The sequence below is a fragment of the Falco naumanni genome, chromosome 14 (genome assembly GCF_017639655.2).
Source record: "Falco naumanni isolate bFalNau1 chromosome 14, bFalNau1.pat, whole genome shotgun sequence".
In the NCBI taxonomy this organism is placed as follows: Eukaryota; Metazoa; Chordata; class Aves; order Falconiformes; family Falconidae; genus Falco; species Falco naumanni.
The window spans coordinates 16,644,742-16,669,832 of NC_054067.1; the positions used below are offsets into that span (position 1 = coordinate 16,644,742).

At 62.4% G+C, this 25,091-nt stretch overlaps 4 protein-coding genes across 7 annotated transcripts; 3 read left to right on the forward strand and 1 right to left on the reverse strand.

Annotated features, from left to right (window-relative positions):
- Positions 1–22: 22 nt before the first annotated feature.
- On the forward strand, positions 23–3,644 carry TRMT12 (tRNA methyltransferase 12 homolog). Of its 3 annotated transcripts, none has more exons than XM_040614692.1 (8): positions 23–101; positions 671–775; positions 926–1,081; positions 1,178–1,350; positions 1,439–1,589; positions 1,667–1,776; positions 2,594–2,751; positions 2,824–3,644. In XM_040614692.1, the coding sequence occupies exons 2-8, from the start codon at positions 705–707 to the stop codon at positions 3,268–3,270; spliced, it is 1,266 nt and encodes a 421-aa protein (XP_040470626.1). In that variant the 5' UTR covers positions 23–101; positions 671–704; the 3' UTR covers positions 3,271–3,644. The 3 variants fall into 3 exon arrangements, with proteins under 3 accessions (XP_040470626.1, XP_040470625.1, XP_040470624.1); XM_040614691.1 differs by having other exon boundaries at positions 934–1,081; positions 1,161–1,350; XM_040614690.1 differs by having other exon boundaries at positions 29–101; positions 1,161–1,350.
- Positions 3,645–4,511: 867 nt separating this feature from the next.
- Positions 4,512–12,525, forward strand: SYTL4 (synaptotagmin like 4). Of its 2 annotated transcripts, XM_040614687.1 has the most exons (17): positions 4,512–4,661; positions 5,415–5,547; positions 5,707–5,922; positions 6,445–6,554; positions 6,711–6,825; positions 6,990–7,094; positions 7,360–7,483; positions 7,590–7,680; positions 7,871–7,974; positions 8,062–8,148; positions 8,476–8,654; positions 8,833–8,935; positions 9,875–10,036; positions 10,786–10,891; positions 11,268–11,367; positions 11,907–12,115; positions 12,236–12,525. In XM_040614687.1, the coding sequence occupies exons 2-17, from the start codon at positions 5,423–5,425 to the stop codon at positions 12,376–12,378; spliced, it is 2,079 nt and encodes a 692-aa protein (XP_040470621.1). In that variant the 5' UTR covers positions 4,512–4,661; positions 5,415–5,422; the 3' UTR covers positions 12,379–12,525. The 2 variants fall into 2 exon arrangements, with proteins under 2 accessions (XP_040470621.1, XP_040470622.1); XM_040614688.1 differs by lacking the exon at positions 4,512–4,661 and having other exon boundaries at positions 5,346–5,547.
- Positions 12,526–12,961: 436 nt separating this feature from the next.
- On the reverse strand, positions 12,962–18,877 carry SRPX2 (sushi repeat containing protein X-linked 2). The gene is made up of 10 exons (XM_040614475.1): positions 18,102–18,877; positions 16,162–16,248; positions 15,891–16,082; positions 15,587–15,763; positions 15,052–15,178; positions 14,829–14,950; positions 14,533–14,712; positions 14,255–14,388; positions 14,057–14,178; positions 12,962–13,728 (listed from the first exon to the last, which is right to left on the reverse strand). The coding sequence occupies exons 1-10, from the start codon at positions 18,169–18,171 to the stop codon at positions 13,548–13,550; spliced, it is 1,392 nt and encodes a 463-aa protein (XP_040470409.1). The 5' UTR covers positions 18,172–18,877; the 3' UTR covers positions 12,962–13,547.
- A 440-nt stretch (positions 18,878–19,317) lies between these two features.
- TSPAN6 (tetraspanin 6) lies at positions 19,318–24,854 on the forward strand. The gene is made up of 8 exons (XM_040614701.1): positions 19,318–19,463; positions 19,574–19,762; positions 20,022–20,096; positions 20,685–20,783; positions 21,049–21,204; positions 21,879–21,962; positions 23,795–23,902; positions 24,112–24,854. Exons 1-7 carry the CDS (start codon positions 19,377–19,379, stop codon positions 23,861–23,863), a joined length of 759 nt encoding a protein of 252 aa, XP_040470635.1. The 5' UTR covers positions 19,318–19,376; the 3' UTR covers positions 23,864–23,902; positions 24,112–24,854.
- The last annotated feature ends 237 nt before the right edge of the window (positions 24,855–25,091 follow it).

The following is a 25,091-nucleotide window of genomic DNA, read 5'->3' on the forward strand; positions in this document are numbered from 1 at the left end:
CCGCTTCCGCCCACGCCCGCAACAAGCACGGCGGCGCGGCACGGCAAGCGCTCCGGAGGGAAACGTGGGGCTGTGCTGCTGCCGCTTCCGCGCCGCGCTCGGTAGGAGCGGGGAGCGGGCCGGGCCACCTGGCCGGGGGGGGGGCGGGGTCCTTGGGGAGCCCTTCTCCGGGCAGTCCGCCATGAGGGGCTGGCTCTCGGAGCAGCGCCGTGGCCTCGAGGGTGCAGTCCCGGGCACCGGCCCAGAGGCACAGCCCCCCGGGTATCCCGCAGCCGGGCACCCCACTCCCCGGCCACCCCATTCCCTGGGACACCCCACCCCCCACGTATCCCACTACTGGGGTACCCACTCCCCCTATACCTCGAGCACCCCATCCTCTGGGGTACCTCATTGCTGGACATCCCTTTCCATGGACCACCCCAGTCCACCCCATCCCAGGGACCTCACCCCCTAGGACACCCCATCCCAAGGACACCGGCCCTAGGGCACGCAGTCCCCCAGGGCGCCCCATCCCCGGGCACCCCATGGCAGTGCCAGGGCAGCCAGCCGCCTGCCCCCGCGTGCAGCCGGGGCTCCGATGCCCCCAGCATGGCAGTGCCAGGGACTCCTCTGGCCGCAGCTCCCTCCTGTCCCTTGCAAACCTGACACCCAGTGCTCGTGTCTCTGCCAGCCGGTGATGTCCCTCTGTCCTGGGGCTCGGCAGGATGGAGGCCAGGGACACCCCCATCCCTGTCCCTGCACTGGCCACGGAGCCGCGGTTTGCCCAGTGCCTCAGGTGAGCCTGAAAGAGGGAATGGGAGCCCTGCGGCTGCTCTGGCAGGGCTGGCGGGGAGGAGAGCTCAGAGGCCAGCCCCGCACCCAGCGGGGGTCTCTTCCCTGCGATGGGGTGGGCAGCAGGGCTGGGGAGGGTCTGACCATGCCTTAGCCTCGCAGGAAGCAGTTGGAAGAGGAGCAGCTCCTGGACAGGCGCTACCAGCTGCAGAAGATGCCAGGGGGCTGTGTGGCCCTGCCTGTGCTGGAGGAGAAGCTCTCCCAGCTGTGGCTGCCCCAGGAGATGCCCTGTGAACTGGTCTGGATCCAGGTTGGGAGAGAGCCCTCGCCCTGAGCCCTGCTGTGGGGTGGTGGGGTCTCAGCCCCATGTGCTGCATCCTTCCCTGCAGAACCCCGTCCCCTCCAGGGCAGCCCGCCGGCAGACACCAGCCCAGAAGCTGCGGGATGAGCTGCGGCGACTGCTGGGTGAGAGCTGGTCAGAGGAGCTGGAGCGCGATGTGCCCCACGCCTGGCAGCGACACAAGGACCTGGTCCTGCTGAGTGAGGACAGCTTCAAGGCTGCGGTGTGGGAGAAGCTGGGTAAGGGGCAGCAGGGCCTGCCTGCCCTGATCCTGCCTGAAGAGCTGCCCTGGCCTTTCTTAAAGCTCCCAGGATGGGTGTGTTGCAGGTCCAGTGCTCTGGGAGACGGTCGCCTCGGCTTTGGGTGCCCAGCGGCTGGCCAGGCGAGGACGGGTATTGCCAGATGGGATGCGGTCCCCCCGCGTCACCCTGCTGCTGGGCCAGGATGGCTGGGTGGAGCATGTGGACAACGGGATCAGGTAGGCAGGAGCTGCCTTGCAGGGTGCGGCTGGTACAGGGAAGGGGCTGCCCTCACTGGGTCAGCGGTGTCTCCCAGGTACACCTTTGACGTGACCAAGTGCATGTTCTCACCGGGAAACATCACGGAGAAGCTGCGGGTGGCCTCACTGCCCTGCTCCGGGGAGGTCCTGGTGGATCTCTATGCAGGTAACAGGGACGGTGGAGGGGTTTGGCAGGGCAGACTTGTGGGGGCAGGCAGGCAGAGAGCAGTGATGCAGGTACTGATGGCATCCAGGTGGATGTGAAACGTCATTTCCAGCCTGGACTGGAAAAACATGCAGACTTAGAGCTCCTACCCCATCTGTGAGCCCTCAGCACTGCTGTCTCTCCTTGTGTCCATGTTGTCTTTGGACACTTAGTATGACCTTGTGCTCAGGCTCTGCAGAACGCTGCTCTGTACCTAGTGCTGCTCATGGGAATCGTTTGGAGCCAGGGGAAATATTTGCCCTCAATGTTATTTCTGAAAAGCTCCCATAGATGTTCTGAGCCTGTGTTTTCATGACAGGCTGGCACTAACTGAAGTGTCCTGTGCTGTGAAAGTAACTGGGGAGATTGAACCAGGCATTTGCATGTTGAGAGAACAGCCGTTTTGTGCTTAGGGAGGTTAAAGCGTGAGGAAAGGATGTGGCACTCACAAAACTGCTCTGGATTAATTAAAATAAATGGTACTCTGGGCACTTCTGCACAGAGTGGAAGCAGGGCAGGGCAGGTCTTAAGCTAACGGCCAAAGACTGAAGGTAAAATAAGTTCCTCTTTAAACATTTTTCAAGCCAGATTTTGCTTTTGCAGAGGAGGGGGGGATGATTTTCCATTTTCCCAGCATTTGGGTTTGTTCCAGCCCAGAGCAAAGCAGATTCAGAGAGCTGGGATGGCAGTCTGCATCCTGGCCTGCTTCTGGGGAGGAGCAGGGACCCCTGGCAGTGCCTGAACCCTGCCCTCGGCCACTGCCACCTCCTGCTTCCAGGCATCGGCTATTTCACGCTGCCATACCTGGTTCACGCAGCGGCTGCCTTTGCCCACGCCTGCGAGTGGAACAGCCATGCTGTGGAGGCCCTTCGGAGGAACCTGGTGCTGAACGGTGTGCAGGACCGCTGCTGTGTCCACCACGGGGACAATCGGCAGGTGAACGATGCTGCCTGACTTCAGACCCCCCATCCCCATGTGGCATCCCCCTCACCTCCCCTCTTCTTCCAGCTGGAGCTGCGGGATGTAGCAGACCGGGTGAACCTGGGCCTGATTCCCAGCTCGGAGGAAGGCTGGCCAGTGGCCTGCCGCGTCCTGAAGAAGCGCACGGGTGGGATTCTCCACATCCACCACAACGTGGAGACGCTCCCCACAACGGCTCCACTGCAGACCCCAGTCCTGCTGGCTGAGCAGGCATCTCCGGAGGGAAAAGACTGTAATGGAGAGGCATGGCACCCAATGGAGGACAGGGAGAAGGAGACACAGGGGGCCAGGATCAGGCCTGAGTGGCAGAGGTGGGCTGAAGCAACGGCAGCACGGATCGGGGGGCTGCTGGCAGAGCTGCATGGGCAGCCATGGCACACCAGCATCCTGCACATCGAGGCGGTCAAGTCCTACGCGCCCCACGTGCATCACCTTGTGCTGGACCTCGAGTGCCGGCCGACGCTGCCCACCTAGCTGGGCACAGCCCCCAGTGTGGCCCTGGCTCCCACAAAACAGTGGCATTGGATGTGCTCCCACAGGAGACCCCTCCAGGAACCGTATCCCAGCTGAGGATGGAGCAGACTGTGGCTGAGAGTGCCCTGGATCCTGCCTTGGCTGTGCCTGTCGCCACCCAGGTCTTGGATGTGTGGTGGCACTTTCAGCCCCATTTTCCCGCAGGACGGGGCCACAGGGCTGAGGAGACCCCGGGTTCCTGCCAGGCTTCATTTCAGCGAGTCAGGAACAGGCTTGATGCTTGTATTTACCAGTGCGCTTTTTTATTGTACTGGAAACAGGCCTGTTCATTTCGGTTTCTTCTCACCTTTATGCAAAAATAAAGGTGTTTCTTACCTCTCCTGTTGGTGTCCAGTTAAAATGTGAGCACTGGTGCAAGCGTGTGGGGGCCTGGCCTGGGGGGACCGGGTCCCAGGGCGGTGTGTGGAGGGGCTCAGGGATCAAAGCTTCTGCTGGCATCCCCTGCTCTGGGTTCTGCCTGCGAGCCCCCTTGCCTGAGCATGGTGTGGGTACCCCTGTTGCAGAGAAACCCCTGCCCCAGGAGGGAGCTCCCGCTGGCCTTGGATGTCCTGGGGGGCCACGAGGTTTGGGTTTTCCTCTGTGTAGGTGTCCCGTCTCCTCCAGCTCCCCCCGTCCTGTGGCAGGGAACCCCGTGGCACAGCCAAAAGCGTGGGCAGAGCTGTGGCCTCACGCTTGTTTTGAGGTGGTCCCTGCTGTCCTGAGTGGCCAGAAACCATGTCCCCACGCATGCGAGCCCTGCGCCCCGTCCTGCCACGTGTCGTCATGGCTTCCCTGTTGCCTGTGCTGCTGCGGGCAGAGCACGGGGAGCCCCTCCGGGCCCGTATCTCTGCCACGAAGGACAAGGGCAGAGGCTGGAGCCTTGCAGCGGAGACGTGCTCAGCTGCGGCAGCGCTGGGAGGGCACCACGGCCTCGCTCCTCGGGTCCCTGCCCCTCGCCCGCCGCCGTGCTGGGCGCCCCAGGGACCCCGGGAGGACCCCCCAGCAGTTCGGGTGGCTGTAGACTTCGTGCCAACGGGTGTGTGTGTGTGCTCTTTGGGAGGAGCCGCATTCCCAGATAGGGCTGCGGGCGGCAGCCGGGGCACAGCGCCCAGCCCCAAGCACCAAGCCGGGCGCTGCCCAGCCGCGCCGGGGACAGAGCCGCGGGGCCGGGGGTTCCGGGCACGGCCGGGGCCGCTTAGCGGGGCGGGTCCCGGGTCCTGGGTCCTGGGTCCTGGGTCCCGCCTCCCGCCCGGGCCGCCCCGTCGGTGCCGCAGGTGCGGCGCCTTTAAGGAGGCGGCCCCGCCTCCCCGCTACTGCCGGGAGGCGCCGCCGGAGCCGTGGCAGGTACCGGGGTAGGTGCCGGGGCAGGTACCGGGGTAGGTACTGGGGGTCCCCTTGTGGCGGGTGGGCGCGGGCAGGGGTACGGGCCGCGGTGTCCCGGGGGCCGCCGGGGCCGCCCAGACGCGGGGCTGCCGGCGTGCTCCTGCCCCGGGGGCCGCGCTGCGAGCGTGGTGCCGGCGGCCCCGGACATCCCCTTCGGCCCGCGGCGGAGGGGAGCCGGGGGTCCGGCCCGTCGGGGCGCGGGGGCCGGTGCGGCTGGGCAGGCAGGTCCCTCCCGCCGGGCTCCGCGGCGACCGCTCCCAGCCGCCACCCGTCCCCCAGCTCGCCGGTGCCGCTGCCCCGGGCGGGGAGCGGGGAGCGGGGAGCGAGCGGCGCCGCAGACCCCGCGCGGGGGCTCCGGGAGCGCGGCTCTGTCCCGCTCCGTCGGGGCTGGGACTGCCGCGGCCGCCCGGGGTCGGGGTCGGGGTCCGGATCCTGCTCCCGCCACCCGGCTGCTCCGCGGGGGGACGAGCCGCGTCCCCCGGCCCGGGGCGCGTCTGCGGGCGCAGCGGCCGGCGGCAGCTCCTTCCCCCCGCGGGGACGCTGGGCGCCAGCGCCGGTCCCACGGCGCCGGCTGAGGTCACCGGGCGGCGGGGCTGGCAGGCAGCCCGGCCCGGGGCAGGGCCGCGGGGGCGCTCGGGGCACCGGGTGCCGGGGGAGCCGTGGGGCTGCGCTCAGCGCCTGGCTCGCTCCCAGCACGGACGCGCCCGGCTACTTGTGGCCAGGGCGAACGATGCCGGGCGGAGCGATGTCGGAGGCCGTGGATCTGTCCTTCCTCTCGGACGCGGAGAGGGATCTGATCCTGCAGGTCCTGCAGCGCGACGAGGAGCTCCGCAAAGCAGAGGAGCGGAGGATCAGGTGGGGACGTGGCGGGGGGCGGGCAGGGCGCTGGTTTCCCCGCTTTGCCCTACAAGCGGCTGGAGGGGCCAGGGTGCAGGTGATGGGGTGGGGGCGGCTCAGCCCCAGCCCCAGCCTGGGGGTCCCGCTGCAGCTCTGACGGTGCTGGGGTGTGAGCAGGCGCCTGAAGAACGAGCTGCTGGAGATCCGGCGCAAGGGGGCCAAGCGGGGCAGCCAGCGCTACAGCGAGCGGACATGTGCCCGCTGCCAGCAGAGCCTGGGCCGCGTCAGCCCCAAGGCCAACACCTGCCGGGGCTGCAACCACTTGGTGTGCCAGGACTGCCGTTCCTACAGCCTCAACAGCTCCTGGCGCTGCAAAGTCTGCACCAAGGAGGCGTGAGTACCCCAGGGGCAAGTGACAGGGACCTTTGGCACACTCCTCCTCTCCCCTTCTTCTTCCCGGTTGCCCTGGCTCGCTATCCCATGGCCAAGCTTTGCTAGCCTAGCTGATGTCCAGTGCAGGGCAGTTGTCTCTGCTGACACTTCCCGCGGCAGGCACCCATGGTTGGGTGATGGAGAGCTGGGTCATGCCCCACTCTTGGGTCTCCTTTGTGCTGACTCCACTCCTTTTCCCCCCTCACTTGACTCTGGCATCCCCCCCATGCCCTTTGCTCAGCCTGTGTTTCAACCGCACCAGGTTTCCTCCCTCTCAGCCTCCCCGTCCTACAAAACCCTTCCTGCTCCTGTGTTTGCTGCGCACGTAGCTGGGCCAGTGCATCGGCTGTGCCCAGCCAGCTGCCAAACGTGCCCCCCGTGCCTGTGCTGTCCCTGGCTGGTGGCAGCACTGAGGATGGCATTGGGGCACAGGGAGCAGCCCCCACTGCTCCTGACTGCCCCTGCTGCCTCCCTGCTCTGCAGCGAGCTGAAGAAGACGACGGGTGACTGGTTCTATGACCAGAGGGTCAACCGCTTCGCCAACCGGCTGGGCAGTGACATGGTGCGGCTGTCCCTGCGGCACAGGTCGGCAGGTAGGAGTGCTGCAGCGGTGCCTTCTCCCGCAGCCCAGCCTTCTGGGATGCTCCAGCTTTCCGAGGTGTGCCTCAGCATGGAGTTGGCTGGGAGCAGCTCCTGCCTCAGGCGCTGGGCTTGGAGCAGTGGTTCTCCTGATGCCTCTCTCTTTCCAGCCAGCAAAAGAGAGACCGTGGGACAAACCCTTCTCCAGAAAGCCCAGCTCAATGAGACCAAAAGCTCCCCCGCAGCCCAGCAGCAAAGCCCCCCGGCACCCCAGAAGGGGCCCAGGTGAGGATCCCTGCCATCTCCCTTGTTCTGGGTGCCAGCCCTCATCTGCTGTAGGGGCGGGACAGATGCTGTCACCCTGCTTAGATCATTGGTGGCGCAGAAGCTCTTTCTCAGCTCAACCTCCTTGCCAAACAGGACATACCTGTGGTTTTATTTGTCTGCAGTTTGTTCCCGGATGCTTCAGACCCTCGGGATGGCAAAAGCGACACAGAATCCATGGAAAACATGAGCCTGGATGGCTACAGACCTAGTCCTGGTGGTGGGGGCAGGTGAGGGGCTCCCTGTGTGGGTTTTCCTTGGCAAGACTGGCCTGGCAAAGGATGAGGACCTTCATCTGAAGTGTTTTTTTTCTCAGTCTAGTGAGGGGGAGCTGGCTCCTCTGGCTGGGCTGAACCTGTCCTTGGGCAGGCAGCTCCTCTGCTTCCCAGGCTGAGGTGTTCTAGGTAGCTTGTGGGGAGATAGCGCTTCCCGGCCGGCGCTTGCTCTTCCAGCCATGCTTTTGGCCTGCGACAGATGTTTCTGTATCCTCTGCAGGAGTAACTCCTTGGAGAGGGCTGCCCCTCTCAGAGATGGAAAACAGGCGGCTGCACCAGCAGGACCTGCTGCCTCCAGCCTGACCCTCCCTCTCCGCTCCAAAAACGCGTTCTCCGACAGACGGGTGCGTGCCGCTGCCCCAGCAGGCTCAGCCCTGTCCTGGGGCGCAGGGCCAGGACCCTGTGGGGTGCCCAGCCTTGCCCTGCTCTGAAGGGATCTCCCCTCCCCAGGGTGCTGCCGTGGGGAGCTGCAGCAGTGCCTTGGTGGACGAGCACGAAACGATATTCAAGAAGAATCCCCGGCGGGTGGTGAGGCCTGCGGGTGAGAGCTGCGTGGTTGTGGGGGGGTTGGATGCTGACGTGGCGGGGGGTGGGTGGCCGCTTCTCCCCGGGCTGCGGTGGGCTTTTGGTGTGGATGGGAGAGCTGGGGCAGCCCCTTGCTTGAGGGAGCAGCAGGTCTCTGTTAGTCCTGCACAGTGCTGCTGCCTCCTGCCTCACCATCTCTCCTGCAGACTACACCAAGTCGGTGATCGACCTGCGCCCAGAAGATTTTGTGGGGGAAGGCAGCTCTTTGGGGGACCGGAGCAAGTCGGTCCCTGGCCTCAACACAGAGCTGGTGAGACCCTCAGCGTGCCGCAGAGCTGGCTGCCTGGCCAGCCGTGCCATGCCACTCCCCATGAAGGTGGCTTGTCTCTCCTTGCAGGAGGAGGAAGAGGAGGATATTGATAATCTGGTGGAGATCCATCGCCAGAGGGTGGCCCGGGGCAGCATGCGCAGTGGCACCTCCTTGGTGAGTCCCTGCAACGTGGTTGTGCTGCAGGCAGAAATGATGGAGAAGGGCAACGCAGACAGGTTGGGTGGGAGGAAGGCAGGGTGGGCAGCTCCATGGGCAAGAGCTTGGGGTGTGGGGGCTTGCTCCCCTTGAAGGGAATCAAAACACAGAGACCCAGCTCTCTTCCAGGGAGCCTGTGTGTAGGTGGAAGGCACTCAGCAGCCATCCCCAGCCACGGAGGGGTGAGAGGGGCAGTGCCGAGGAGGCATGGGGAGTAGCCTTGCTGAGGATGAAGAGGAACCATCAAGTGATGTTGCCTCAGCTCAGCCCTGCCGTGTCTTCCAGAGCACACTGGGGAGCATGGTCAGCATTTACAGCGAGGCTGGTGACTTCGGCAACGTCGCGGTCACCGGGGGAATCTCCTTTTCCCTGAGCTACGAGCAGAAGACACAGACCTTGTTCATTCATGTGAAGGAGTGTCGTCAGCTGGCCTACGGGGACGAGGGCAAGAAGCGCTCCAACCCGTGAGAGCTGGGCGGGGGTGGTGGCTGGTGGTGCTCAGCTGGGTTGTGGGTGCCCACCAGAGATGAGAGCTGTAAGCAGGGGGGTCTTGGCAAGGCAGGAGGTCTGGGGTTGCCCTGGGGGGCTCTGGGGGTGGGCTCTGGGGAGACCTTGGTGAAGTGCTGCCGCTTCTCCCTTCAGGTACGTGAAGACCTACCTCCTGCCTGACAAATCCCGGCAAGGGAAACGCAAGACGACCATCAAACGCAACACCATCAACCCCCTGTACAATGAGCTGCTGAAGGTGAGCGGGGATGGGCTGGAGGGGCAGCTGGGATGGGCACTCTGTGCTGTGGGGCCGGGCAGACAGCCGGCCCTGGGAATGCTGCTGGAACAAACCAGGGGAGGGATGGGTTCCAAACGCCGAGGTGGGGGCTCTGTAGAGGACTTGTCCAGACACTGCACCCTGAAAGCTGGAAAAAAACCACTCCTGGGCTGGGTTGCTGCTCTGATGTGGCTGCAGTGTCAAGCCCTGGGTGCTGTGGTGGCGTGGAGGCTCAACTGCAGAGGTGCATGTGTGTCACAGGCCATGTTCCTTGCTCCCGTGGCATCTCCCAGAGCTGGGCCCTTCTGCTCACCCTGGACATAGCTTTCATGGAGGAGGCTCCTGGGCCATTGCAGGCAGGCTGCAGTGGTGGGAGGGAGGGCGGCATGGCTGCAGAGGAAGAGCTAAGGCAGTTCTGGGTCCCTGGCAGAAGCACTTGGTGCTGCCCTTCACGGTTCCCTCTGCAGCCACCATGGGGTGGTGGGACCGGGTGGCTCTGTCCCTGAGCCTGGCAGCGCATCGCTGAGGCCAGGCGCTCTCTGGCAGGAGGGAAGTGGGAACTGCGGTTTGGTTTCCAGGCACCCACAGCCCTGGGTTTGCCAAGGTCTCACACTCTGACCACCTGAGGCTCAGCGGGCTGGCAGAGCTTCACTTGTGGTGGGAGTGGGGTGGCTGGATGCTCTGAGTCTGGTCCTGGCTCTGAGGACCACTCAGAGCACAGGCTCCTGCACCACTGCCCCAGGACTCTGAGGTTTCAAGCAGGCTTGCAAAGGAAGATGAACGGTCTCCTGCATGCACCCATTGCTCCTCCAAGCTGTCCTCTCTCCTGCTCAAGACCTGTGGCTGATGGTGTCTGTTAAGCCTGTCCCCTGCCCGCCGCTGCCAGCTCACCAGGGGTTTTCCTGTTTCTCTTCCTAGTATGAGATTAACAAGTCCCTCCTGCTTGCGAGGACACTGCAGTTCTCAGTCTGGCACCACGATCGCTTTGGCCGCAACACGTTCCTGGGGGAGGTGGAAGTCCCACTGGACACCTGGAACTTCGAGAACCACCTGGAGGAGTTTCTGCCCCTGCATGGCAAGGTGCTGGCCCTGCTACCCCAGCCCTGCTGCCCGCAGCCACCTTTGCCTGGCCCTGTCCGGAGGGGGTGGCCCTTGGTGGGCAGAGGGGTGCACACACCTTGTCCGAGAACTGCCAAAAGGCTTGTGCCAAACCGAATCTTTGGAGAAATGAAGACCTCAGAAGCAGACAGCAGTAGTGTCATAGTAAACAAGGGCAGATCTTCTGCCTCAAGCGCAGCTTCCCTCTTCCTCCTTGCTAAGTCCCCTATGTGATACTGCGGAACTTGTCTCTGCCCCATCAGGTATTTTCATTCTGCTTGCTTGACTGCTCTGAGTGCCGCTCTTCATGGCGCTCTGCTCCAGCTGGGAGGAATTGGAGCCAACTTCAGGGAAGCAAATGGGGGAAATTGGCTGGGACATCCTGCTGCAGGCTGGAAAGCCAGGCAGCAAGGATCTTTCTGCTGCTGCCCTTAGGTCTGGTTCTCTAGGCTAACTCGTACTGTGGGCTCAGCCCTTGGTGTTGCTGGGACTCACACAGCTTGTGGAAACCCCTAAACAGGGTTTTGTGAGGGAGGTGGCTGAGCCAAAGTAGGATCCCAAAGGAGCTGGTCTGAGTCTGACCTGGTGATGCTGGGGAGGGTCTGTAGGCATTTGCCAGCTAAACCACCTCTAGAAGAAGCCAAGCCCTTTGGCCCAGCGTGGGGAGGTCTGCATGCAGACCAGGCCATCACCGTGTCTGCTTTGACCTCTAAAGTCTTGCCTCTCTGCAGATCGGGGCAGATGCTGCTGGTCTCCACCAGTACAAGGGGGAGCTGGTTGTCTCCATGAAGTACATCCCATCTTCCAAACACCCTGGGGCCGGCAAAGGCAGGAAGGGTGAGTGCTGGAGCTCCAGGATCTCTGTAGCCTGTGGGATCTGCTCGTGGCAAGGCAAGGTGGGTCTTGATGGGTTTCTTGGGTGATGCCACTGCAGCCTTCTCCGCACTGCCTGCAGGGCTGCTCTGGGTCGGGGCAGACCTGGCTGTCCTCAGGCTGGTCCACTGGTCCTGGGGCTGGACCATCAGGCTCTGCACCAAGCAATTGCCTGTCCTGGCCTCAGCAGGCAGGGCCAGCGAGGGAGGAGGCAAGAGGAGAACCTAGCTGGGGGATCTGTACCTGCCTCTGTGATGAAGGTGTTCAGCAGGACCTTTCCAGAAGTTTGTGATGGTGTAAATTAAAGTTGATTAATTTTTTTGTGTTGGATTTTCCCCAGGCAAAACAGGGGAAGGTGGTGAGCTCCAGGTCTGGATCAAAGAAGCCAAGAACCTCACAGCTGCCAAATCTGGGGGGACCTCAGACAGCTTTGTCAAGGGGTGAGTGTGGGTCCTGGGTAGGGGGGCAACGAAGGCACTGTCCTCCTTGGCTGCATCCCAGGGCACTTGCCAGAGCTGCCGGAGGGACCTGGGGAGGGAAGGGTCTCTCCACTAGCTGCCCCGTGCTGCCTGCGTTAGTGCCCTGAAAGTCACCATCTGCCCAGAGACAAGGTACTCCTGGCAGCAGGTGCTCTCCTAGGCTTTGGCTGGTTGAGAGGCTGCAGCCGGGAGGCTGTGTGCAGGGCGGACTCCAGCTGCCATCAAATCATCTTCCCAGAGGTCGCCAAGCCACCGGGCAGCATGGCTGGGGGCAAGCAGGCTCCGGTCCTTGCCCTCTCCCCTCCTCAGGCTGCTGCAGTCTGCTGAGCAGCTTTTCGGGAGGCAGGGCAGGGACCCAGCCCCTTGCCGACTGTTGTCCTCCTGCCCAAGCCATATCGGAGAAGGTGGGCTCCAAGCCAGGTCCTGGGGTGCTGAGCTGCCCCAGACCCTGAGGCAGAAGGCAGCTGCAGGCAGCTAACCCAAGGGGCTGCTTCCCCCAGCTACCTCCTGCCACACAAAAACAAAGCCTCCAAGAGGAAGACGCCTGTGGTGAAGAAGACCCTGAACCCTCATTACAACCACACCTTTGTCTACAACGGCATCAACCCCGAGGACCTGCAGCACATCTGCCTGGAGCTGACGGTCTGGGACAGGGAGCCACTGTCCAGCAATGACTTTCTCGGGGGTGTCCGTCTGGGGGTGGGCAATGGTGAGGAGCCCTGGGGTCCCATCAAACCCTGGGGACAAGCAGCCTTGCTTGGGGCTGCCTTGCTGCAGGCAGGAGGCTGCTCCAGCCGTGACTTCTGCCCACTTGTAACCTTTCCCCCAGGCATGAGCAACGGGCAGGCTGTGGACTGGATGGACTCCACGGGTGAAGAGCTGAATCTGTGGCAGAAGATGTGCCAGTACCCAGGCTCGTGGGCAGAGGGGACGCTCCAGCTCCGCTCCACCATGGCCAAGCTGAGGCCATAGGCTGTGGCCCTGGGACTTGGCTGGGGGCTGGCACTGCTGCTTCTGGGCCACCCTCGCTGCACGGCCTGGCAGGGCTGCCCTGTGTGGGCTGGCTTTTTGTTGGGTGGTTGTGGGTTTTTTCCTTTAATAAACATGACCCTCTCTAAACAGGCTTGGGCAGAAAGTCTTCTTGGCTTAGCTTCGTTTAAAGGGTTTTCCTTTTGTCGTAGGCTTTGCACCAAATTTCAGGCTGAACTGGAGTCCTTGTGGACCCTCCCTTCTTCCCGCCTCCAGGCAAAATACTTTGAAATGTAGTTGGGTTTTCTTTCCATTCTTCTTACTCACACCCCTTCTCTTTCACAGTCTGCTCCCTCCTTGTCTTCCCCACCCTCCTCCCGCAGGATACTGCCAGGACCAGGGCAGCCGTGCACAGCCTGGCCCTGGCTGTGGGCCCAGGATGGAGCTGTGTGGGGTCACCCTGGGGGTAGTGGTCCCCAGGAAGCATCCTTTTCCTGGGACCCTCTGCCACACACCTTCTGCCAGCACCGACTTTTAATACAAATTTATTTATTTCAAGTTAATACTCTACGGCTAAAACGGTTCCCAGGAAGGGTGCCCCATGGCTGGTGGAGGGCGAAGCAAGGGGCAGTGGGGGGGGGGGGGATGGCGAGCCCGTGGTGGGGGCTGCATGCTGGCTTTGCTGAGCGTGGGGCCGTTTGCTTTTTAATGAAGGCTTTCTGGCAGGAGTGCCTGCCTGTCAGGGCTGACCCCAGCGGGGGAGGGAGCGGGTGCAGGTTGTGCCTGGGGGTGAAGCTACCCCAGGGGAGGGTGAAGCTGTTGCACTGTTTCGCTGCCCGTCCTGCCTGACCTCCCACTCTCTGCTCTGGCAGCTCAGCGCCTGGCAGCCCATCTCCCCTCTGCCCTGGGGTCTGAGTCTGGTGGGTCCCACCATGGTCCTGGCTGGGCTGAGCCATCCCACCCTGCAGCCGGCTGCTGGGCACTAGGGATGCTGCCAGCGCATGGTCCCTGGCCCTGCTGGCCTCTGTGCCGAGCAGCCGAAGAGGGGCTCCCCTTCCCCGGGAGGCCCTTGGCACCCTGGTCCTCCTCTACGGTGGGTGACTAGAAAAGCAAAAAGGAAAGGTGTCCGTCCCTTGAGGCCAGCGGAGCGGGGGTGTCTCCCTGGCACTGTCTCACTCGCAGGGGTCCCCGCTCTGTGCCCGCCGTGCTGCCTCCCGCTCGCTCAGCAGGTACGTGTCAATGAAGACGAAGAGCTCATCAGGGCTGATGGGGGAGATGTAGCGCTCGCGGTCGGCGCCCGCCTTGTCCAGCAGCACCGCATTGAAGTGGGAGCGGGTGAGGTGCAGGAACTGCCTGGGGGTGCAGGGGGGAGCCGACGGTCAGGGTTGGGGGGCTTGTCATGGAGGGCTGAGCCTGCCCACCCCATGAAACAGTGCTCAGGTCCTCCTCAGGTGACTCCCATCCGTTCCTTGGGGCTGTGAGCTCTGGGACCATCTGGTGATGCTGTATTCAGGCTTGCTGGGGGTGTCCTCACATTGCACCAGCCCCTCTGGTGCAGCAGAAAAGGTCTGTCCACCAACCCAGCTGCAACCTCATGCTTTGCCATCCCCAGAGATGTCCCCACGCTCAGTTCCCCTGCACAGGCACCTGGCTCTGCAGGACAGCCCCCTCTCCCCCCTACCTGAGCTCCTCAATGATGCCAAGGGACAGCTGGTGCTCCCGGATGCGTCCCACCTCGTGCGGGGGCTGCCCCACCAGCTCCACGGTGGTGACATGACGCAGGTCCAGCCCACAGGCAGCTTGCTGTGGAGGTCAAGGCGGGTGAGAGGGTGCTGGAAGTGGAGAGGGGAAGGTGTGGGTGGCAGGAGGGTCTCCTCACCTGCAGCATGGAGATCTGCATCTTGTAGTAGCGGTTAGAAGGGTCAGGGGCTGAGATGACGAGGAGGCGGCGTTTCTCATGGAACTGATCCAGTAGGCTGGCAGCTGAGTTCACGTCCGTGTTGATCTGCATGGCTGGGGTGAGAGGCGTGCGTGTGGGGAAGTGCCATTTTGCGCCCCCCGTCACCTCTTCCCCACCCCTTTGCCTGGCCAGGCAGCATCCTCCCCAAGCGCAGGGCATTGCTGCAGGCAGGTCCCCCCCCGCCCTGCCCCACTTACGCGCACAAAGGGGCTGGGAGCCAGTCCACTGCTGGGTGGACTGGCAGACGCGCAGGGAGGTGCCCTGGCGCTCGTAGCCCCCCTCGCACAGGTACTCGCAGGTGGCTCCGTAGTTGTTGCCGTCAGAGGTGCAGGAGAGGTAACCGTTCTGCGGAGGCTTCAGGACAGGGCAGCGCCTCACTGGGAAGAGGGAGGCTGAGTAAGGGCTGGGGGACATGGGGCACGGCCCCAGCCGTGGGGTGCGGAGCCCAGAGCTGGGGGGAGGCAGCCAGCAGCCCCCGGGGAGCCTGCTTCACCTTGGACACGGATGCTGAACTTGCAGCTGGCTCGGTTGTACGCCTGGTCATGGGCAGTGTAGCGGATCACGTGCTCTCCTTCGGGGAATTCAGAGCCGGGCTCCGGGCCCCGCAGCATCACCCTGCACCCAGCAGAAGGATTTCTCTGTCAGGACCCCGGGAGGGAGCACCCAGCATGGCCCCCAGCCCTCACTGGTGGTGCCCTTAGCACCTCCGCCCTCACCTCTTAATGATGCCATCAGCAGAGTCCTTCACACGGGGGGGGTCCCAGTAGACAGTGGCGGTCAGCTTGCCCGGCTCGGCTATCCGCTCCCGGGAATCTGGGCAGCGGATCTTGGGAGGCTCCATATCTGCCCACAGGGAGGAGAGGGAGTTGGGGACCCTGAGGGCACTGGGGCTGGGCTGCGAGAGCCAGGCACTGGCCCCAGTGTTTAACCCCAGGGTTAAACCCCAGGATCCCCCAGGGATGCTGCGCACATCCCAGGCACCCCAGAGCCAGCAAGCCCTGCTGTAAAGCCAGCACGGAGTGTCCTGACCCTGAACCAACGTGCCTGCACCAGTGCGTGCTTCGGGACAAACAGCACCTCAGGGAGCAATGGGCACAGCGGTCCCAGGGTCAGGAGGTGCAGAAGCCAGCGCCTGGCAATGCCCAGGTCGGACGTGGGGTGATACCTGTAGGCACTCCAGGGATGTGGGGTGGCCTGCCCTTGTGCGCCCCAGCAGCATGGGGCTGAGAGGACGGTAGGGTGAGAATTTACCTACACAGATTGGCTCGCTCCCGCTCCAGCGCCCGTCCTCCATGCAGATGCGGCTTCGGTCACCCTCCAGCTGGTAGCCGGGCAGGCAGGTGTAGTCGCAGCGGGAATCCATCTGCACGCCGGCTGAGCACACGTAGGAGCCCCGCAGCACTGCCGGCAGCACGTGGCACCGGATTTCTGGGATGGAGAGCACAAAGAGGGGAGGGAACCAGCCGGCCTGACTGCTAGTGGGCAGAGCACCCAGGACCGGCTGCCATGGGTGTCTGTGGGGATGCTGGCAAGCCGACGGCTTGGGCACACTCACGTCGGCAGTACGCCATCCCAGACCAGTGGCGGCTGGGCAGGCACTGGACGGCGCTGGGCCCCACCAGGCGGTACCCGCGGGCACAACTCAGCTCACAGCGTGTCCCCAGGCTGCTGCGGTAGGAGCCCCCCCGGGGAGAGTAGCAGGTGGCCTCTCCGCGGTGGATGTTGAGTGTGGCACACCACTGGGGCACTGGGGGAGAGGAGGGAGGTGAGGGGGGCACCCAACCCTGCCGTGCCTCAGTTTCCCCATGAGGTTTGGGTGCCATTACCTCGGCGATAGTCCAGGGCAGGTTCAGGAGGGGCTTCTTCTGCGTACACTTCATTGGTGTGACTCTCGGCTGCGTAGTAGCCAGACCCTAGGGAGGAGGAAGGAGACAAGGGGGCTGCGTGATGGCTCACGGATGCAGCGGCACCCAGGTGATGATGCCTCCCTGGGCAGCTGCACTGTCCTACTCCAAAACATCCTGCAGCACCCAGCAAGAGATCCCATCCCCAGACATCCCCTGCCCTGCTGCCCTTGGGGCTGCCATCAAGGGTTAAGCCGGGCAGACAGTGAGCCCAGTCCCCAGCGACATGGTTGGTGTGCGTTGGCACCAGCCCGCAGACTAAACAGTGGCAGGAGCAGCCGTGGTTATGGCAGGAAGCGGGTGCTGGCACACAGTGGGCTGGCACCGACCCCCGGCTTCGCGCTGCCGGGAAGTCCTTCCACCCACTCCTGTGGCACTGTCCCTGCCACCGGGCATCCCAAGGGAAGGAAGAAAGCTGCCTTCTCCTGCCCATCCCAGCAGAGCCCCTGGCCCAGGCAAGGCAGGAGAGGCACGCTGCCCTGCTGGGGGGCTGGTGGGGATGCAGCCTCTCGCTTGTGTGCCAGAGAAGGATGCTGCTGCTGGGGGACGGCGCTGGAGGGGCTTGGCTGGAGCTGCTGGCCCCATGCCACCCATGCTGTGCAGAGGGTCCATGGCCAGGGGGAAGGACAGCCTTGTGCCATCCTTGCAGGCCACTCTCTGGCCCACACCGCGTCCCCATGGGCAAGGGACCAGCAGGCGAGGAGGGAGCCATGCAGGGGGAGAGGGCTGGCATCCTTCCCCGTGGCCCCTCGGCGCCTCGGCCGCGGCATTCCCCAGCACTGAGCTCACGTTTCCGCCGCGTTTCCGCAGGCCCCCGCCAGCGCTGCCCCCTCCTCGCTGCCAGCCCACCCCACCGCACTCCCCGCTCCCACATGGCGGGGATGCTCAGCCTGGGAAGGGACCCCAGGCAAAGCCACAGTCCCACTGCAGCTGCACCCATCTCCCCTTCCCCTTGCTCCGGGTTTTGGGAAGGGGATATCCGCCAAGGCCAATCCGAGGAGCAGCCCTGCCGTCACAGGGAGGAAACTCCATTACAAATCTTTCCAGCATGAACTTTACTACAGAGCGACTCCCCATTGCTTCCCACAAGCTTCATTAAGTCGCCCACACATTTCCACAAGCCTTTTATCCCAACGTCCTTCCCACGCTGCCACGGCTGCCCCAGGGAGTGGAGGGTCCCAGGGTGAGCACAGGGCTGGCATCTGTGGGGGTGGCAGTGGGGTTGTGTCGGTGAGCAGGGCTGCTTCCCGAGGGGGCTGCTGAGCCCCCCCCAGCTCTGGGGATGAAGTACACTGTGCTCCCGCAGGCAGATGTGCCATTTAATTTTGATGTTCCCTTTTTGTGCAGGCACAGACTTTTGCTTCTCACCTGGGGCCAGCACGCAGCCCTGGCTGCCCTGGGCAGGAACATCCTCAGCCAGCCGTGCTGGCAGCGTGGCAAAGGGATGAGGATGGGAGCAGGGAAGGCCCTCCCCAAACAGGGCAAGAGCTTTTGATCCTTGGGCTGGCTGCAGTGGGGTTTGGGACTGCACACTCAGTCCAGGCAAACATCTGCTGCCGATGGCCCCCATGGGAGCAGGGAGTCAGCAGGAAGGCTGCGTTCCTGCAGGCAGGGGCGTGATAGAGAGGCTGGTTTTCTGCTCCTCTCCAGATGCCTCCCAGCACCCCATCCACTCCTCCTTGTCCCCCACAGCATTCCCCTGCAGGCACCCCCTACCCTGTAGGCATCAATGCTCTCGCTGGCATCGCTGTACCAGGGCACCCCTCCCTCCTTCCCTGCCCGTCACCCCTTGATGGGAGCAGGACCCCGCAGGCTGCTGTCCCTGGGGGAGCCCTGCTGCGCCCGCATGCGCCAGCACTCACCTTCGTGCCACGTGGATGACACCAGCCTGGTGAGGACAACCAGCAAGATGGGGGCCGCCTCCTGTGCCATGCTGGGGGGCTGGGGACTGGCCAGCTCACCTGCCGTGCCCGAGCCAGGGGCAGCCGCGGGGATGGCGAGGGGCTGGGAGCGGGATGATGCCCCCCTCCGTCGCCTTGTCACAGCACAGACGCCAGACCCTCCTGCCTGGCCGTGCTGCCTGCGCTCAGCAAACCTACTTCTCCCCTCTGCTGCTCGTCCCAAACATTCAAAAGCCGTGAGTCAGGCCCAAAATGATGAGATTGTCAAAAATAATAAATCCCAGGATCGCCCGTTTTCCAGTGTACCTCCTGCTTCTCCGAGGCTTTAAAAGGCTGTCAGAGTTTTTTCTTTGCAAGCAGAAGAGCCAGGAGCCTGTGTTGACAGAGGAGAGAGCCAAGCCCAGCCTGTCCCAGCCCTGGCGGGCTCTGGGAACAGGGGGTCGGGGGGAGGCGAGGACAGAACGGCGGGAGCTGAGACCCCTTTTCCAGCTCTTGCCAGGAGGGAGGGAGAGACAGACCTCGCTGCAGACGGCGGGCTGGGAAGCGGGTCCTGAGGCAAGCGCTTCCAGCTAGGGGCTGCTGCCTCCCAGCTGAAGCGCAGCCCCCGCCGGGCAGGGCTCATGGAGCACGTTCGGTGGGACCCGCTGCCCCACGAGGTGGGGGGCGGGCGCCAGAGCCCCCCGGGGTTTAGGCGCTGGAGCACTGGACCGCGTGGGTGAGGGGAGGCGAGGGACGAGCCTGGCATGCACAGGTAGGAGAGCTGGCGTGGGGTGATGGGGGGGGACGTGCTGCCTGAATGCACTAATTATGTGGCGGCCAAACGGTGAGCGCGCTAATTAATAACACAGCTGTCCCGAGCAGGAGAGGGCTGCCAGGAGGCGGCTGTGCAGGGCTGCAGGGCGCGGGGATGCCCGTCGCTTGCCGGCATGGTGGCCGTGCCATGTGCTGGGGGCCAGGATGGCCGGTCCCTGCTCTGCGGGGGGACACCCGGCCAGGCGGCGGGGGCTGCACCGGCAGCCGCTGGGGCAGGAGAGCGGGGACGGGCGGCCCGGCGTGGCCGCGGGCCGGCAGGGGGCGCCCCGCTGGGGAGGAGCGGCCCGCCTTCGGGCGCGCTCGGCCATTTCCGTGAGCGCTCGGCAGCCTCCGCCGCCTCTCGGGCGCCGCCGGCGGGGCGGGGCGGGGCGGGGCGGCGCGGCGCGGCGGGGCCCGGCCGGCAGGAGAGGGCCCGCGTCGGCCATGGCGTCCCCGTCGCGGCGGCTGCAGACGAAGCCGGTGATCACCTGCCTCAAGAGCGTCCTGCTCACCTACACCTTCGTCTTCTGGGTGAGCGCCGAGCCGCGGCCGCCCCGGCCCTTCCTGTCCCCGCGATATATCGCCGCCGCGCTGCCCTGTCACGACAGTCGCGAGCCACAGCAGCTTTCCCTTCTCCCCAGGTGTCGGGCATCGTGCTGCTGGCCGTGGGCGTGTGGGGCAGGGTGAGCCTGGCCGTCTACTTCTCCTTGCTGGACGAGAAGGCCACCAATGTCCCCTTCGTCCTGGTGGGCGCTGGCACTGTCGTTGTCCTCCTGGGCACCTTTGGCTGCTTCGCCACCTGCCGCGGCAGCACCTGGATGCTCAAGCTGGTGGGTGGTCCCGGACAGGGCAGGATGGGGTTCCATGCACTCCTGACCCATCCCGACCTGTCCTGACCCATCCTGGCACGTCCCATCCTTCCCCATGCCTCCCTATGCAGTCCCCATCCCGACCCATCCTACCCCATCCCATCCATCCCACCCCATCCCACCCCATCCCATCCATCCCACCCCAATCTGTCCTTCCCCATCTCATCCCATCCTGCCCCATCCCATCCACACTGTCCCATCCCGCCCTTTCTGCCTGCAGTACGCCATGCTCCTGTCCCTCATCTTCCTCATCGTCCTGGTGGCTGCCGTCGTGGGGTTCGTCTTCAGGCACGAGGTGAGCTGGGCACCCACTGCTGCTTCCCCATGCTGCGGGGCGAGTTTGAGGCAGGCTTTAATGCAAGAGCAGTTGCAGGTGTCACTGGCGGGGCAGAGGTGCTGCTGGGAGCAGCGTTTAGTTTAGCCAACATAGGGTTAAAACAGCCCAAAGAGCAGCCTGGTCCCTAGAAGGCCCCATAAGATCCCCATAAGGGCCAGGCTGGGTCGGGATCCACCTGACACGGCATGCTGCCCCTCCGTCAGAACAGGCAGAGTAGCCCTGGACTTTTAATTTTGGACTTTGATCTATCTTCTGCAATAATTTCTGTAATTAAAGCTCCTCTGAGGGTTCCTGTGCCACGGAGCAGCCTGCTTAGGGGGGAGCTGGCACCACACGGGTCCTTGTTATTACATGCAGCATCCCTGCCGCCACGGCGCATCCCAGCCTGCCCTTTAATTGCCTGGGTTTAATTGCCTGGGTGGCCGGGGTGATGTCTGCTGGCTGCGGCCAGTCATTCCTGCCGACACTGAGAGGTGACTAATGTGGGGCCGCGGGTCCTGAAGCGCGGGAGGGGACAGCACGGCCACAGAGACCTCTCTCTTGCAGATTAAGACAAACTTCGAGAGTAACCTCAACCTGGCCCTGAGGGACTACAACATGACCGCGGATCGACACAGTGAGGCCGTCGACACCATCCAGAGGACCGTGAGTGCCCCAGGCTGGCGTCTGGCTGGCGGTGGGTGGGTCTGCTCGCCTTGCCCAGGGGCATCCCCTGGGACCCCCACAGCATCGGCATCCCTGGCGCGGTGCTGGGGGTCCTTTCACACCACGGGCTTTTGAGTTTGGGAGGAGACCCTGGGTGAGATGGGGGCAGTTGCTGGAAAGGCAGGGGAGCCATGGGAGTCATGGTGGGTCCAGGGGGTCAGTACCCTGGTGTGACTGTGCTCCCCAAATGTGCTTCCCCCTCCAGCTGCGCTGCTGCGGGGTGCAGAACTACTCGGACTGGGAAAGGACTGAGTACTTCACCCAGAAGGGTATCCCACGGAGCTGCTGCAAGAGCCAGGATGACTGCTCGGAGGAGGATCTGAAAGACCCAAGTAAAGCCAAGCTGAAAGTGTTTGTGGATGTGAGTTCAGCTTAGAAAAATCTCCCTGCCAGTCCTGGAGGTGGAGAGGGCAGATCTGGGTGGGTGGAGAAGGGCTTGCCCTTCACTGGAGGCTTGAAAGGAGAACTGCTCTCTTTGTGCAGGTGTCCTGTGGCCCAGGGACTCCCCTGGGATGGAGGCAGGGGAAAGGTATGGAGGAACGAGCCCTCCCTCCTGCCTGAGGGCCCCTCCACTCCTTCTTTGGAGGTCCCCAAACGTTTGCACTAGGAGCTGTGTGTTTTGGAGAACAGGTGAATAAGGAGGTTATTTCCCAGTAAAGTTCATTTCGTCAGTGCTGGTGTCTTCCGACTGTGCAAAGTCCTGACCCGGCAGTGAGCGCGGTGACCTCATCTGGCAGGGAGGGCCTGGTGATGCAAGGGCCATTCCTCTGATGAGTCACCTTGCTCAACCCAATGCTACCACTGGGAACAGCCCAAGGACAGCACTCCCCTTGATAACGGCTGGGCTGGGAGGCTGGCTGCTGCGGTGCTGATAGGGAAATAACTTCGCCAAGGTCAGGCAAGAGGCTGACAGCCAGAAGCCTTTGGCAGCCTGTGGGAGCATCTTCCCCTGGAGCTGCTGGTGCTCTGGGGAGGTTTGCACTCCTGGGGGGTGAAAAGCACTGGACCCATGTGCTCTCTTTCCCTCCTCTGCAGGGTTGTTTTTTCCTGGTAACGTCAACGATGGAGTCAAAAATGAGCATTGTGGCTGGAATCTCCTTTGGCATTGCATGCTTCCAGGTAAATCTCCTTTGCCTGGTACAGGAGGAGTGCAGAGCAAAGTTAGTGTGCCTCCGGAGGTTATTTAATTTCCGTGCAAAGCCTGGTGTGTGCACAAAAGTCACGTCCTGTTTCAGCCAGGGAGGAGTAGCTATTTTGCAGATTCCGCTTGGGTTTAATCTCACCACTGTGCAGTCTCCAGTCTTTTAAACCCAGGACTGAAGCACCAGCTCTGTTTCTGTGAGCCCAGCTTATCTGAGAATAGCCCCTGTATGAAACAACTGACTTCAAGAAAAACCAAACCGAGCCTGTGCTGTGCTGGGCAAACTCCCTGCATTTGCTGTTGGCAGGGATCAAATCTGCGCCCTTCCTTTTCCTACCCGCTGACCTCCCTTTTTATCTGAGAGGTGTTTTGGCATCAATTCTGCATGGCTGAGTCCCTGTGAGCACCGGTGGGGCATCACCTGTGCTGGCAGCTTACACCCCACACACTGCCTTGCCCTGCAATTGTGTCCTCTCCCTCCTGCTCCCCACCATCTCCTTTACTTTATCCTGTAGGATGCTTCCTGCAGGAGCCGCAGCGGTGTCACGCTCGCCAGCCCCGCTCCGGCAGGCCTTATCCCCGCAGGAAGCGGGAGGCCCCTGCCCCCGGCTCCGCCGCGCAGGGCGCTGGGCATGCTGACGCTGCCGTGGGGCTTCCCGAAGTGCCGAGGGTTTTCCGGTGCTCCACAGTGGGAGCTGCAGGATGCACAGCCGGCCCTTCTTTAGCTGGTTTGTGGAAGCTTGCTGGGCAATCGGCACTGAGCAGCTGCGGAGTGGGCTCGGCTGGCCTTGACTTTGGAGGGGCTTGAGTTCCCCCTGCCCTTGGCCCGGCGCGCAGAGGCTGTGGCATGAGCTTTGAGGTGCTGCCGCCTGGGACCATTGGGTGACCATGCCAGCATGGGGAGAAGGAACCCCGCCAAGATATTTCTCCCGTAATGAGTGTGTCGTCGTGCGTTTCCCGTAATGGATGGACCGAGCTGGGGGAGAGGCGGGAGCCAGCAGCCCCTGCCTGCAGCTTGTGCTACCAAGTGCTTCCGATTGCAGCTGGGAGAGCCCAGGAGCTGCAGTTGCTCTGCTCTGCCCAGCCACTCACCCCACTTTCTTCTTCAGCTGGGCTGTGCTCACTGTGGCGTCACCAAGATGTGACTGACACACAAAGTGTGAGCTGCACACTCCCAGCTGTGAAATTATCTCGGCTGATGCCAGGCTTGGGAATTGTAACTGGCTCCTGGCTTTTATGGCTCTTTCAGCAAGCCTTGCTGTGTTGTGTGGCCGGCAGGGAGCCATCATGCAAATGTGCCTCTAACTTTGCTTGTGGAGGTCAAACTCCTGCAGGATCTGGCCCTAAATGTCTGCGTAGGGGGGCTGGGAGGCCACGTTGTGATGACGGTAGCGTGTCCTTCAGATGCTGATGCGAAACCATTCGTTCCATGGTCCTTGCAACAGGGAGAGGTGGCTGCTTGAGAGGTGTTCTTTTGTGTGTGTAATTGGCTGTGACACTCCAGATAATCTGTGTAATCTCCAAAATTACCATAAAGCTGTAGATGCTTCATGAAGCAAAATGTAACAGGATGGGACACAGCACCTCCCGTGAGGAGCTTGTTTGGCTGATGCGTGTCAGGATCCTCTGCTTTGGCCTCTCTGTTATTCTGAAGCAGGGCACAGCAGCCCATGTTGTGGTTTATAAATCCTACTGCACATCCTTGGATTTTATAAAACTGATGCTCTGGAGCAATTTGTCAGGCTTTCCCCCTAAAACGTTGCATCATGTTTTTGGCTACCTCTGATGTATGTGTTTTTATTCTCTTCAGTTGGTTGGCATCATTCTTGCCTGCTGCCTGTCCCAGTACATCACGAACAATCAGTACGAGATGGTGTAGCCGTGTAGCTGGCCCCCAGCGCGCTGTGGCTGTGGCTGGGTATGTCCGTCCAGTGATGTAAGCTCGGTGGGCTGCCTCTGCATCCCTGCCTGCTGCCTGGTAGCCCCTGGGGACCTTCAGCGTGGCAGTGGGTACCACGTGTGGGGGCGTGTGGGGACAGAGGGCACCTGCAAGACTGTCTGCTATGTCATTTTAAGCTGTGTATAAATCCAGCCTCGTCTGCTAACGCTTTGTCTTGTGCGTTGCAGGGTATACTCTCCGTGGCCAAGGAGGATGCCACCACCTCCAGTTTTCCTCTGGCTGCCACTTCGTGAAATCTGGCTTTGAACTGACTGATCTTCTTTTCCACTAGCTTATAGAAACGAGTGCAGCAGCTGTCCTGGTGCGCTCAGGGACTTGTCCTAACACTACTCCGCTGTGCCACCACGTGGGATAATTAGTGTAGCTGCGGTGGTTACAGCAAGCGGGCTCCTCCGGGTGCCGCAGCCCCTGGCTCTTTCCTTGGCGGCGCACTCGAGTGCCGTGGCGAGCTGACCATGCAGGCAGCCTCGTGGGACTCCCAGTGCTCATCTTCGGTGCCTCCGTTGGGAAAGCAAGGCTTCCCCTCATCTCTGGCAGCCCCTCGGTGTCCCCTCGCTCTCCGGACGTGGTTGCTCTCGAGATGGGGCTGTTGCCCTGTTAAAACACATCCGTGCCTGCCTGAAGCCCTTGGCTCAGCAAGGTCTCAGTGTGTTGCCAAGCTCTCTCTCATCCCTGCCCTGGGTTTTATATACTTTTTTATAGTTGTACTTTTTTAAGTACAGGCTGTAGTGATTCTTTGTAAGCTGTAGCAAGGTTTGGTGATGTAGCTTCTGGTGCCTTTACCTTGGTAGGTGTCCTTGCACCAAGTCAGCTGTGACTTGATTGTCAGTATTATATGCTGCTTTAACTCGTTTTGTGTATTGAGTAGAACTCTCTTGTCCCAAAACACAATAAATATTAAGATATTTTACTCTATGAAACCACCTTAGCTTTTCTTTTCATCTCCTGGAAATAACTGCTTGAGTTGCTGCAAAGAGCAGCAACCCTCCCTGGGAGGCAATCCACTCGCCCCGGGCCAGCCAGTAACCTCTGGACCATCGCAGCTTGTGTTTTTCCGATGCTCACCAGTGCACTTGCACTTACAAATAACCTCTGTAATTGAATTTTCTTCATAACAGCGGTTGTGTAACAGTGCTGAAGCAGAAGG

Excerpts from the sequence above, each read along its gene's own strand:
- SRPX2 (XM_040614475.1), bottom strand. The coding sequence starts at position 18,171 with ATGGCACAGGAGGCGGCCCCCATCTTGCTGGTTGTCCTCACCAGGCTG. Across the intron at positions 16,083-16,161 it reads TGCCCTGGACTATCGCCGAG|TGCCCCAGTGGTGTGCCACA; the intron begins GTAATGGCACCC and ends CCTCTCCCCCAG. Across the intron at positions 13,729-14,056 it reads GGCATCATTGAGGAGCTCAG|GCAGTTCCTGCACCTCACCC; the intron begins GTAGGGGGGAGA and ends CTGCACCCCCAG.
- SYTL4 (XM_040614687.1), top strand. The coding sequence starts at position 5,423 with ATGCCGGGCGGAGCGATGTCGGAGGCCGTGGATCTGTCCTTCCTCTCG. Across the intron at positions 6,555-6,710 it reads CCTGCGGCACAGGTCGGCAG|CCAGCAAAAGAGAGACCGTG; the intron begins GTAGGAGTGCTG and ends CTCTCTTTCCAG. Across the intron at positions 8,655-8,832 it reads GGCAAGAAGCGCTCCAACCC|GTACGTGAAGACCTACCTCC; the intron begins GTGAGAGCTGGG and ends TTCTCCCTTCAG.
- TRMT12 (XM_040614690.1), top strand. The coding sequence starts at position 677 with ATGTCCCTCTGTCCTGGGGCTCGGCAGGATGGAGGCCAGGGACACCCC. Across the intron at positions 776-925 it reads CGGTTTGCCCAGTGCCTCAG|CCTCGCAGGAAGCAGTTGGA; the intron begins GTGAGCCTGAAA and ends ACCATGCCTTAG. Across the intron at positions 1,082-1,160 it reads GTGAACTGGTCTGGATCCAG|AACCCCGTCCCCTCCAGGGC; the intron begins GTTGGGAGAGAG and ends CCTTCCCTGCAG.
- TSPAN6 (XM_040614701.1), top strand. The coding sequence starts at position 19,377 with ATGGCGTCCCCGTCGCGGCGGCTGCAGACGAAGCCGGTGATCACCTGC. Across the intron at positions 21,205-21,878 it reads AGCTGAAAGTGTTTGTGGAT|GGTTGTTTTTTCCTGGTAAC; the intron begins GTGAGTTCAGCT and ends CCTCCTCTGCAG. Across the intron at positions 21,963-23,794 it reads TTGGCATTGCATGCTTCCAG|TTGGTTGGCATCATTCTTGC; the intron begins GTAAATCTCCTT and ends TATTCTCTTCAG.